Source organism: Carassius auratus, linkage group LG30F, assembly GCF_003368295.1.
Source record: "Carassius auratus strain Wakin linkage group LG30F, ASM336829v1, whole genome shotgun sequence".
NCBI lineage: Eukaryota > Metazoa > Chordata > Actinopteri > Cypriniformes > Cyprinidae > Carassius > Carassius auratus.
The window spans coordinates 247,184-259,274 of NC_039294.1; the positions used below are offsets into that span (position 1 = coordinate 247,184).

The 12,091-nt window shown below is 38.3% G+C and overlaps 1 protein-coding gene across 1 annotated transcript; it reads left to right on the top strand.

Moving 5' to 3' along the window:
* Positions 1 to 9,208: 9,208 nt before the first annotated feature.
* LOC113067922 (radiation-inducible immediate-early gene IEX-1-like) lies at positions 9,209 to 10,765 on the top strand. The gene has a single exon (XM_026240403.1). The coding sequence runs from the start codon at positions 9,955 to 9,957 to the stop codon at positions 10,366 to 10,368; it is 414 nt and encodes a 137-aa protein (XP_026096188.1). The 5' UTR covers positions 9,209 to 9,954; the 3' UTR covers positions 10,369 to 10,765.
* The last annotated feature ends 1,326 nt before the right edge of the window (positions 10,766 to 12,091 follow it).

The following is a 12,091-nucleotide window of genomic DNA, read 5'->3' on the forward strand; positions in this document are numbered from 1 at the left end:
GCAGTGACAACAATCTCTCTCTGAACGTGGAGAAGACGAAGGAGATTGTTGTAGACTTCAGGAGAGCACACACTCAGCACGTTCCTCTGACCATCAACGGTGCGACTTTGGAGAGAGTGAGCAGCACCAGGTTCCTGGGTGTGCTCATCACAGAGGACCTCTCCTGGACTGAAAACACAGCAGCACTGGCCAAGAAATCAAATCAGCGTCTCTATTTCCTCCGCAAACGGAGGAGAGCCAGAGCCCCACCCCCCATCATGTACACCTTCTACAGAGGCACCATCGAGAGCATCCTGTCGAGCTGCATCACTGTGTGGTATGGCGCCTGCAACGCGTCCTGCCGAAAGACTCTGCAACGCATAGTGAGAGCAGCTGAGAAGATCATTGGTATCTCTCTCCCCTCCCTCCAGGACATTTATTGAACACGTCTCACCCGCAAAGCCCTCTGCATCGCAGGTGATCCCTCCCACCCATCACACAGCTTCTTCAGCCTGCTACCATCAGGGAGGAGACTGCGGAGTCTCCAGGCCAGGACCAGCAGACTGAAGGACAGCTTCATCCACCAGGCTGTCAGGAAGCTGAACTCACTCCCGAACTTGCCCCCCCCCCCTCCCCTCTTCTGCCCCAGGCACCACAGAACTATGAACCCACCCCCCACTAATATACGATGACATGCACCAGTCACTTTGTGCAGCATTGGTCTGCTCACTACCTCATTCTCCATGGAACTGACATCATTCCACTACCTCATCAGTCAGTTAAATAAAATAACTGCACTTGAGCCCTTTGTCACTTTAATCAGACTAAATAAGCTTTTGTTTTTGCACTAAATAATCTTTTATCTGCACTGTTGTTCACTTCATTGATTTGCCCTCTATCTGACTTTTGCCTTGCACTGCTTTATTTAACTTTATTTTTAATTTTATTATATGTCTTTTTTAACATTCCCTTATTGTATAGTTGTATCTACATTTTATATTTTGATCTAGATTTTTAGGCTTTAATGTTAATGTTATCTGTGTGCATCGGGGGTCTGAGAGTAACGCAATTTCGATTCTCTGTATGTATGTACTGTTCATGTGGAAGAATTGACAATAAAGTAGACTTGAACTTGAACCTGAACTTGAGGTGAGGCCTTTAAGGTCTGAGAAGGTTCACGCCTCTCAGGACGGGCTTGTCCAATGAGAAACTCTGAAATTCCAAGCGGGGGGTTGGAACTAATGAAGAGTTTTACAACCCTTTGTGTGAAAGCATGGCATTTTGCAAAATGGAACTCGAGTGGGGGTTCAAGAGAAGAATCTTCAAGATTCTTAGAATACTAATTACTTATTAGAGAAGAGTCCATTTTTATGTGCATTATTTGTCTGTTTCCGAGAGACTTGAGTATAAGAGTTGCTTTGCCGCATTCCTGGGACCCATAAACTAGTGTTATCAGATAGTGTGCCTATGGTTGCTATGGAACCAGAGGCCTGTTCTGCCTTTTTTGAGGTTATATTTGCATTTCGGAGGAAGGGTCCATAGACCCTTTGGTTAGATAAGGGGGCATTAGATGTATTTTTTAAAATATAACAAATATTGTGTGTATGATTGGTCCAAATGCTACAATACAAATACTGACAATATTTTGTGATTTCTATATAGAAAATAATTCTGATGGTCCTCAAGATCAGATATCCAGAGAACAGTCAACAATTAATAATGCAATGCAATAATAATGCAGTTGATGCTTTTGATTTGGCACTATTTACTCAGAGAATGAATTTCTAGTGCCATTTTAATGGTTATTTATGGATATGCTGACATTTTCATAGTCTTGCGATATTTGGAAAAAGGAAGACTATTTATTATTGTTGCTAATCAATATTACCCTAGACATATTGCCATTAACTTGCAGTTTTTTAAAAGATGGATGACTTTAAGTTTAAAAATGAAACAAAGAGGACAACAAACTGCAAAATTACTTTCTTAAAGTGAATGTTATCAGTAATGCTTCGCTAATAGCCTTGAGGAAGAAGCATTTGTGGAAAGAAACATCAAATCATATTTACAGTAATCTGGCTGCTTGTTGCAGCATTGAAATATTTAAATTGTGTTCTACTGTATATAGAAGCATATAAAACTGCTGCTGTTTTCGCATGCTTGTTGTTTCCTCCGCTGTGATTGGCAGGTTGATCTTGATTTCACCCTTGTGTTTATATGTGTGTAAGAGAAAGAAGCCTGGTTACCACCACAAATAATTTTGGATCCCAATTACATAGCCCATACCTGCCTACAGCCCTCTGTCTGAGAATGCTGAATATAACAAGATTGACTTTTAATCACTTCGAGGCACAGCCGAAAAGCTAATGTCACGCAAACACCACACTTGCACACACTTTTCACATGCAGTACCTTCCACCCTGGAGAAAATGTCTTGAAATTAGTCATTCTGACTCCTTTAGCAAAGGCTTTGCAATGTATTCATTTAGATATGCATGGCTTTTCCACTATTCAAGAGTATTTTTAACAGTCAATCCTGACTTTTCTTGTTCCAAGTTTCACACTGCTCATATTAGCCTGTTTTTAAGTTGTAATTTACCACTGGCACCACAATTCATTGTTAGCATTAATCCAGGTTTAAATTTGTGGTTAATTAACAAAAAAGTGCAATACTAAGGTAAAGCATAGTTTCAGGTATATCTGCAATTTTTGAATATTTTTATCAGTTTTGTCCGTCTGATTAATTTATTTAATTAAGTATAACAATATTGACAACATGCCCTGATAATTTTTAACTAGATTTTTACTGTACTATACTTTACTGTACTTATATCTCAAATAAATAAGAAAATATACATTTTAACATTTTGATATTAAATCCACTATTGTTTTTTGTTGTTGTTTTTTTTGGGGGGGGGGGTTGAATTGTTATTTAAGGGTATATATATATCATATTATATTATATATTGCCATAACACCTAGCCCTAATTCTGCATAGTTACTTTAATTTCTTTTTCACTGCACACTGTGATTATTGCAATTAAAGCACGTGCCATGGGGAGGTTAAATAACCTCAGTATGAATGTTTAGACATGCATAATCTTGACAGCAGCATTTACAGTCAGTTCAATTATGTGATTTGAACTTTCTGGTAAATCATTGTGGTTCATAGTTACAAGGGTGGTAAAGGCAGTTGCTGGAGGGGTCCAATTTTTACATCTCTCACAAACTGACAATACAGCAAAAAGTACAGCAGCACCACAACCGATTTAGAGTTTGCAAAGAAACAATCTGTGTGTCATTTGGGAAAATAAGAGAAAAACTGAAAGTTAACAGGTCAAGCGTGGAGGTTTGATTGTGCACTTGATCTTTAGATCGCGTGCAGCTTTTGTGACCAAAGAGTAAATATCCGAGGGTAGGTGGAGACAACGGCCAGTACTAACTTTGTATAGCTGCCAGCATTTTCCTGCAACAGGATCTTTCAGCGCTCCAGAACTTTCCACTGCTGCATTACTGTGAATTATACAAAAGATTTGCTGCTTTATTAAATTGATGTTAGATATAAAGTGTTTAGAGTTGCAGATTGCAGTAGAAACAGGAAAACATAGTAAAGCAAGCCGGATAAAAACATACAAAATATCCTATTACGTAAATCAGGAACTGAAAACACACTGCACTAAAAAAAAAGAAAAGAAAAAGAATACTGAAATCAGACTCCTCTGAGTTTTGCCCAGAGTGACACAAATCACAGGCCTGTTAACATCAGTTTTGCCTCTTGTGTGGAAATTATATCAGTTTCCTGGCATACACTTACTGCAGAACTCTATCATTTTACCAAGTAAATCATCACAAAGTTATTTAAACAAACTCTTTGGTAATTGTCATGCACCATATATGCTACACTCTTTGAAAAAAGGTACAAAAGTTGTCAATGGGGTGATACAAATTTCAAAAGGTTCACCTTTTATCCCTAAAATGTACATTTGAGGTACTAATATGCACTTGGATAAATAAGGTAAAACAATAAGTTAAAAGGCACATCCTTATACTGCTCCATAAAAGGTGCAAATTAGTACCCAAGATGTACATTTTAATACTAAAATGGTGCAATTTAGTAACTTTTGACAGGGACCATCCCATTGACAGCATTTGTACCTTTTTTTTTGACAATGTACAGATGTGAATGATTTGTGAACAGGATTCTATTTTGATCTGCCACACTAAAAAAATACCACATACGAGCATAGAAAGAGCCATGTTTATGGACCAGAATATCATATACAGACTAGGGTTGGCCTCTTTTAACCTAAGCCAGAAAGAACCCACCTAGCAACCACCCAGAACCACATAGCAACACTCTAAAAAAACTACCTTAGCTATTGCAAAGCAATGTCTTGATGACGGCAAACTAGAGAACTGCTCATCTGTCCACAGAATATGTAAACATCTAGTTTATTTTGTGATTGATCACACTGTTTATATTTAGCAGGGTGTTTATAAGACTGTGTACCACATCAACCTGTTGACTGAATATGCCAGTACCACACACTGAGTTTTAATAAATAAATTAGTCATTTTATATGTACATTTTAAATATTTAATTTATAATATAATACATAAATTAAAATATTTGTGACCCTGGACTACAAAACCAATTTTTGAAATTGAGATTTATACATAAACTGAAAGCTGAATAAATAAGCTTTCCATTGATGTTTGTTAGGATAAAACAATATTTGGCTGAGATACAACTATCTAAGGGCTGGGCGAGTTAACATTTTTCTTATTATTATTATTATTATGGAAGTCTGTTGCTTGCTGGCTCTGAATCCACATAGGGCCCTATCATACACCGGGTGCAATGCCGCTCAAGGTGCTGCACAAGTGGTTTTGCTAGTTTTAGACTGACGCAGTACTCATTTTCCCATCCTGCGCAGCGTTGTTTAAATAGCAAATGCATTTGCGCCCATTTATGTGTCCCATGGCCATGCTGGCCTAAAAAAGAGGTGTGTGACAAAATACTACAGAACCCATTATAATCAGCGATTATGTCTACATTGGACAGAGTGTGACACGACAAATCCCTGACAGTAAACTGCTGCCTGGTTCTATTTATACATTTCCATTAACCTTAAAAACCACACAGAGAAGTTTAAAATTTAAAAATACACTCACCTAAAGGATTATTAGGAACAACATACTAATACTGTGTGTCTGACCCCCTTTCGCCTTCAGAACTGCCGTAATTCTACGTGGCATTGATTCAACAAGGTGCTGAAAGCATTCTTTAGAAATGTTGGCCCATATTGATAGGATAGCATCTTGCAGTTGATGGAGATTTGTGGGATGCACGAAGTTCCCTTTCCACCACATCCCAAAGATGCTCTATTGGGTTGAGATTTTGTGACTGTGAAGGCCATTTTAGTACAGTGAACTCATTGTCATGTTCATGAAACCAATTTGAAATGATTCAAGCTTTGTGACATGGTGCATTATCCTGCTGGAAGTAGCCATCAGAGGATGGGTACATGGTGGTCATAAAGGGATGGACATGGTCAGAAACAATGCTCAGGTAGGCCGTGGCATTTAAACGATGCCCAATTGGCACTAAGGGGCCTAAAGTGTGCAAAGAAAACATCACCCACACCATTACACCACCACCACCAGCCTGCACTGTGGTGACAAGGCATGATGGATCCATGTTCTCATTCGGTTTACGCCAAATTCTGACTCTACCATCTGAATGTCTCAACAGAAATCGAGACTCATCAGACCAGGCAACATTTTCCAGTCTTCTACTGTCCAATTTTGGTGAGCTTGTGTAAATTGTAGCCTCTTTTTCCTATTTGTAGTGGAGATGAGTGGTACCTGGTGGGGTCTTCTGCTGTTGTAGCCCATCCGCCTCAAGGTTGTGCGTGTTGTGGCTACACAAATGCTTTGCTGCATACCTCGGTTGTAACGAGTGGTTATTTCAGTCAAAGTTGCTCTTCTATCAGCTTGAATCAGTCGGCCCATTCTCCTCTGACCTCTAGCATCAACAAGGCATTTTCTCCCACAGGACTGCCACATACTGGAGGTTTTTCCCTTTTCACACCATTCTTTGTAAACCCTAGAAATGGTTGTGCGTGAAAAAATCCAGTAAATGAAGAGATTGTGAAATACTCAGACTGGCCCGTCTGGCACCAACAACCATGCCACGCTCAAAATTGCTTAAATCACCTTTCTTTCCCATTCTGACATTCAGTTTGGAGTTCAGGAGATTGTCTTGACCAGCACCACACCCCTAAATGCATTGACGCAACTGCCATGTGATTGGTTGATTAGATAATTGCATTAATGAGAAATTGAACAGGTGTTCCTAATAATCCTTCAGGTGAGTGTAGATCAAATCTGTAAAAAATAAATTCAGTCATTCAATCATATTAAAAAAGTTAACTGTTTATTATTTGCATGGATTTTTTAAAAGTGTAATTTAGTACAACTGTAGACAGTTCAGAGTAGACAGTCACAGGTCATAGAACCTCACCATGAATTTTCTCATCTTTATTTTAGCTATAAAAGCAATATCAAGTGTTATAATTACACTATTCGGCCGTAGTTTGCTATGTCCATCAGTGAGGAGATCTTAAATGTTTTAAGGACTTAAGAGTTTGTACATAACATATGTGAAAGTTCATTTGTCAGTGATGCAGCAGCTAGTATATAAAAACGCCTCCACAAACAACCGGTCACAAAGTGGAAATCATTCACAACTATGACATCATCTAAAAGGTAATGCGACCCCATCACTCTCCCAAAAAATACATCCGGGTAAACACTAATTGCAGATTTTGGATGTTTGTGTGGGTGGTGATTATAAGGATGGTTAAAGTTCAAAGACTAAGTAATCTCTGACTCTATGTGCATCAGTCATCAGTGCCATTTGCACGCTTTTGTGTAGGAGCCTAGCTTTTCTTCTAGCTGTGTTTAATATTAGTAACCATACACACCCATAGATTCTCCAGGTTAGTGAATTGTCAGTTTCCTTGGCAACAGAGGAACAAATGAGCATCAATGAGGAGTTCTTTGAAAGCCAGTGCCTAAAATAATGAAAACGAAACATTCTTCTTCAGGTGTTCCCTGAGATCTCAGTAACGCCCAGGATGTTCTGTCTGCTTTCGTTGTGCCTCAGGCTGCTCACTACCATTTAGAAGCCTGTAATATTATCACTGGAGACTTTGAGTAACATTTTCTGAGAACTGTCTTCAAACTACTCAAAATAGCACCAGCAGCAGATGTGGATACTGTGCTTAAAATGCCATGAGGTAAACGACTGTTGAACAGAATTATTGGAAATATACTCTACAGTTTGGGATCAGTAAGATTCTTTTAGAGGAAATTATTATTTTTATTATTAAGCAAGGATAAATTAAATTGATCGAAGGTGACAGTAAATTACATCTCTACAAAAGATTTATATTTCACATGAATGTTGTTCTTTTAAACTTTCTTTTCATTAAAGAATTCTAAAAACACAATTTCCCTAGAATTATTTGTATAATACATATTAATTTGCACAACTGTTTTTTAACATTGATAATAATAAGAAATACTACTTGAGCGGCAAATCAGGATATTAGTATGATTTCTGAAGGATAATTTTACACTGAAGAGTGGACAATTTATCTATCCAACATTTCTTGTTTTTGTTTCTCTCACATTTTGTATCGTAGCTATTTTGTAGTAAAAAAAATTTATTGTTTATATATTATTTGAGCCATCACATTATTATTACATAAAACTGCCAAATTTTATCAATTTATTGTATGTTTTATATATTTATTCACACACACACACAGATATACAGTATATATATATATATATATAGGCTATGTACAGTATAGATATATATTTGCAAGGATTAAAATTTTTAATCGCAATTAATCTCATGATTTTTTGTGATTAATCATGATTAATCACATTGTTATGCACAAAATTCAATAATGAATTCAAAAGTAGTGTTTTGTGCACTAAAAGTACTGCTATATGGACAAAAGTGCAATAAGATTTGGTTTGCAAACACTTAAAACAAATAAGGTGCTTTTTTTTACAGCAGTATTCATTTTAGTAGCAGTTAAAATATTTCTTGTCAATCTCAATATATACAATTGATGTAATCAAATTTAAAATAAAACCAAAGCTATTTGCCTCTGCCAGGGCATTTTTATAGAAAATATTTTACAGGTTGTTATGGAAAAACGAGTTATGCCCAGAGTCATAGCATAGCATTAATCATAGCATTACAACAGGCACCTTTCCGAGTAGAGACCTGCACTATCCCGGGACATGCGGGACAACACTGAATGGGCGAGTGCGGGGACGGGAGGGTAGAGACTCATGTGTGTGGGATGTGTGAAAATAAGCGTGTACTCACACTAGGTAATCTCAAGGCTGATTTATGCTTCTGCATTTAAACTACAGCATAGGCTGTGCATAGTACATGCAGGCAACGCTGTAGCCTGGCGTGCACCTCACAGCACATCAAATCTATGTGGACCGCAAGGGCTGTGATTGGTCTGCTAGTACCCCTCCCCCCGTATTTGTTTTTTGCACTTAAAATAAAACAAAGCAACATGCCCGTGGACACTGCAGACTAGCGGTTTGCATGTGCGACGCAGAAGTATAAATGAAAACGAACAGTGTACTCACACAAGGCATTAAGAAACGGACCCAAACATGTTTGACGCTCTATCACTCCCTCCAGGAAATAAACGAGACCGTGGTTCTGGTTACTGATGGATTTACTGAACTTGCCATCCTTCTCTCCGCCATCTTATTCATCGTCAAAGAATTCCACCGTCAAACTACAGTATGACAATGTAAAAGAAACACGTTCGCATAAACCTTAAAGAAGTAAATATAAATACACTCGGGAAATACAAACGTAATACACATACCTCGCTGGCCGCATATAACCAAGAGCGAATGAGTTCACATTAAAATGCCAGATTCAAAAAACCAAAAAGTAAAACATCTTCTTTACTTCTTTGCTCAAACACTAGTAACTCTTATATTCACACACAGAGAATAACTTTTCACTGTATATTATTTCCCTGTTGCACTGTAAAAAAGTGTCCATGTGCAACGCAATTGTACTTTAGTTCCCAGTTAACAACACTCAATAGTCATGAATAGATTAAACAAATATAACAGAAACAGTATGTATGGCAGTTATACCCCTAAAGCCTGGTTCGTTTGACTAGTGTGAGCACTCCATGCCATGCTCGGCCGTGGTTCGGCCAGGGCACGGTTCGGTTGGGCTCGGTTGCGGTGAGCGTGATTGCTCACGGTTTGTTTAGCCGGCCCTGGCCTGAGTTGGAAGAGTTGGGCAAGAGGACAGTTCATTTTGGCTCGGGCAAGTTACACATGTTGTGTTTGCTACATTGCTCAACTTGCATCATGATTGTGTAAAAAGCAGATGCAAAGCCTCTAACGTTTACTGAAAACATGAGAACTGTTGAGACAGTGTGTATAGATTATGTTTGTTCCCTCAGAGTACCAAACCAAGGCGTTCCTGGAAACACACTAATTTTAAAAGCCACAAAAATATTTGAGTATATTGTGATCTTAATCAGCATCTGAAGCGACATGCTTAAACTGTTAACGGTTGCAACAAATAAAACTTAAAATTAGCAAGTATGCAAGGCATGTCGCAGAGCATGAGGGCTTTTCTATCAACGGTTGAGAGGAGGTGGCAAAGGTAAACAGACATGTGCATCTCTAAAAATAACCCAAGGAACCAAACAAGCGCACACAAGGCGGGCCTAGAAGCCTCAGGTGTGCAGGTTACACCCATGCTGAGTGCATCTATAAAAAGGAGAAATGAAATAAGCTGTGGAGAAAGAATAGAAGGCAAAAATTGAGAGCAAGCTGAGAAAATTAGGACAAAGAGTCAGAAGATTTTCAAGAAAAACAAGAACAGAACACCAAAAAAAGATGTGCTCTGCATGCACAAAACATCCTCATTCTTGTCTGAGAAGGTTTAGAGATGGAGAAAAGCCACCACTATCGTCGCCTTCCATCCCCTCAAAACCCTCCAGACCCCACAGACCTCGTGCTCGACGGGTCCTTTACCCTCCTGGCCTGAGGAAGATCATGCCAAAAGAGGAGTCAGATCCTGCCAGACGCTGGCTGCTTTTGCTTTCTGCTCTGCTTTTTCTCCAAATCTACATGGAAGAAGGGCTCTGCGACACTCAGGGTGTCCCAGACCGACCGCAGGTCCAGGAAGATCAAGGCTCGACGCTTGAGGAGATTCCCTTCAGCCAGCCGCCTTCAGAAGCAGACTTGGCTCAATGCTGGGGAATCGAACAGTCCTGCAACTTGTACTGGGAAATGAGGAGCTGTTTCTGAGATCAGAGCCAAATGTATAACAGCAGTATGTGAATGCATACACGCATGCTGATCTGTACAGGACGCTCGGACGGTGGGCTGCATGGGTTAGTCTATTCGCTGAGTGAGCGTTTCCAGCCGTACTTGGCCACAAGAATGTGTGCAGATGCTCACACACACACGGGGGAAAAAGAAGGGGCCCTTCTGCAGAAACAAGCAGCGTGACTGAATGAACTCGCCTGGGCTGGACTGGACTGGATTTCCTGAATTTAGTGAAGCGCCACACTCGGGTCGAGGCTCTGACTGTAACCTGATATGCACGCACGTCACATAGTGTGGGGGAAAGTGGTGAATCACAGAGTGAAAAACACAGTGTGTGTGTCTGGGAATGCTTCTGTCATTGACTGTAAAATATTTGTAATACTATGTGTGCAATTGAATGTGTTTCCAGGGGATATATTAATAATGGGTAAAAAAAAAAAAAAAAAAAAAAAGATTGTGTGATTATCTTAAATGCCTGTGCTCCATCTGGATGTGTTGAGTCCTCATTTGTCTGCTTATAAATCACTGTGTAATTGTTACAAAGACCACATACCAGCAATGATATGCATCATTAATCAAATAAATATGTAATTACATCTTTGTCTGTGAACTTTTTCTTTGTGAGTGCTCAATTAATCTTCAAATTACTTGAAAAGCAACAATGGAAAACAGGAAAACAAAATAATAAATAAATATATACATACATTCATATATATAAACACATACACACATCTATACACACACACACACAATAAAGTTTATCTAATGATTATGTACATTTAAGCAGTAAAGAAAAATAAATTAAATTCTGTTGTAAATAAACTGCAGAAAATGATGGAGAAGAAAACTATATAACAGAATAAGATTAAAACAGTTTTATTTTAATATATTAATATTCAAAAGACAAATGAAAACAAGAAATGCTAACTAGATGTGCATTTATTAAAAGTAAAATAACCCATGAGGTCCACAAGAAAATCAAAAATGTATATAAACAAATCAAAGACTTCAAAGTTAATAAACTTTTTGTGTCAACTATAATAGGTTAATATAGAGTTTATATTGTGCATCTATCTATCTGTTGTGTAAATTTTGGGGTGAATCAATAAAGATAATCTAATGTAATTAATGAATTTATGTTAGAGCTATTATAACTGCAGAAAATTCTGAAGATGGAAAAGACAAATAAATCTTAACATCTAATAAAAGAATAACACACTGTTCAGACATGTTTATACAAACAATTTTGTTGTTTACAGACACGTCTATACAAATCAACTCTGAACAACTGAAATCAAGGTGCACATCTTTTACATTTTTTTAACACCAAACACACAGCCTTAGCACTGATATCAATGTAGTGTGATATGATCTACCTGCTGGCAGGTGAATGTGACGTTGATGGCTGACTGCACTTTGACTAGCAGCTAGTTTCACACAATCGTGCCACATAAATATCTCATCTCAATCAAACAATCTCATCAGAAATGAAACTCCAACACGTACACACACAAGCTTTGTCTTTCTATCTTCTGTAAACACACATTATCTGACCTCCGTCGGGCATCTGTGATGAAAGATATACTTGTATTTTAATGACAAGTTTCCCATTAAATCTATCTGCCATTCCAATGTCTGAGCTAATGTGATTCTCTGCTAATGATAATGACTGTCACTGTGTCATTACACTGCCTGAAACCCA